Source organism: Grammomys surdaster, unplaced genomic scaffold (assembly GCF_004785775.1).
Source record: "Grammomys surdaster isolate TR1022 unplaced genomic scaffold, NIH_TR_1.0 142, whole genome shotgun sequence".
Lineage (NCBI taxonomy): Eukaryota > Metazoa > Chordata > Mammalia > Rodentia > Muridae > Grammomys > Grammomys surdaster.
The window spans coordinates 4,959,578-4,960,024 of record NW_021604600.1 but is presented as its reverse complement, the minus strand read 5'-3'; the positions used below and the strand labels follow the sequence as shown (position 1 = coordinate 4,960,024).

General features: G+C 81.2%; 1 protein-coding gene across 1 annotated transcript in view; it reads right to left on the bottom strand.

Annotated features, from left to right (window-relative positions):
* The window catches only part of Hs3st4 (heparan sulfate-glucosamine 3-sulfotransferase 4), a 401,599-nt gene extending 401,478 nt beyond the window's left edge, over positions 1–121 (bottom strand). The window contains exon 1 of the mRNA XM_028764209.1: positions 5–121. Coding sequence (XP_028620042.1) covers positions 5–121 — 117 coding nt within the window. The remainder of the gene's footprint in view (positions 1–4) is intronic.
* Positions 122–447: the final 326 nt, after the last annotated feature.

Sequence of the window (447 nt, the reverse complement as noted above, 5' to 3'; positions counted from 1 at the left end):
CAGCCGCCGCCCCCGCCGCCGCCGCCGCCGCCGCCCAGCCGCCCCGGCTGCATGGAGCGACGCCGCTGCGCCCCCGGCCCTGGCTGCCGTCCCGCTGCGCCGGGGACAAGCCCGGCCGCATGGCCCCCTCCCCTCGCGAACCCCCGCCGCCCCCCTCAACCTCAGGCCAGGAGCCCGAGGGGGGCGCCCAGTCGCGGCGGCTCCTGCTCCGTGCGCGGCGCCCCGCTCTCCCCGCGCTGCCGCTGTTACCGCTCCCGCAGCCCCGAGTTCCTTCCCTGCTGCTAACTTTCTGCCGGGAGAGAGGACGGGCGCCGAGGGGCGGAGGCGAGGGGGGCGGGCGCGCGCCCGCCGCCGCCCGGGGAAGGAGGGGTGCGCCTCGCGCGTGCCTGCGGAGGGGGTACGCGAGAGCGGAGGCGTGCGCCAAGGCTGGGGCCCCCGGGAGAGCGG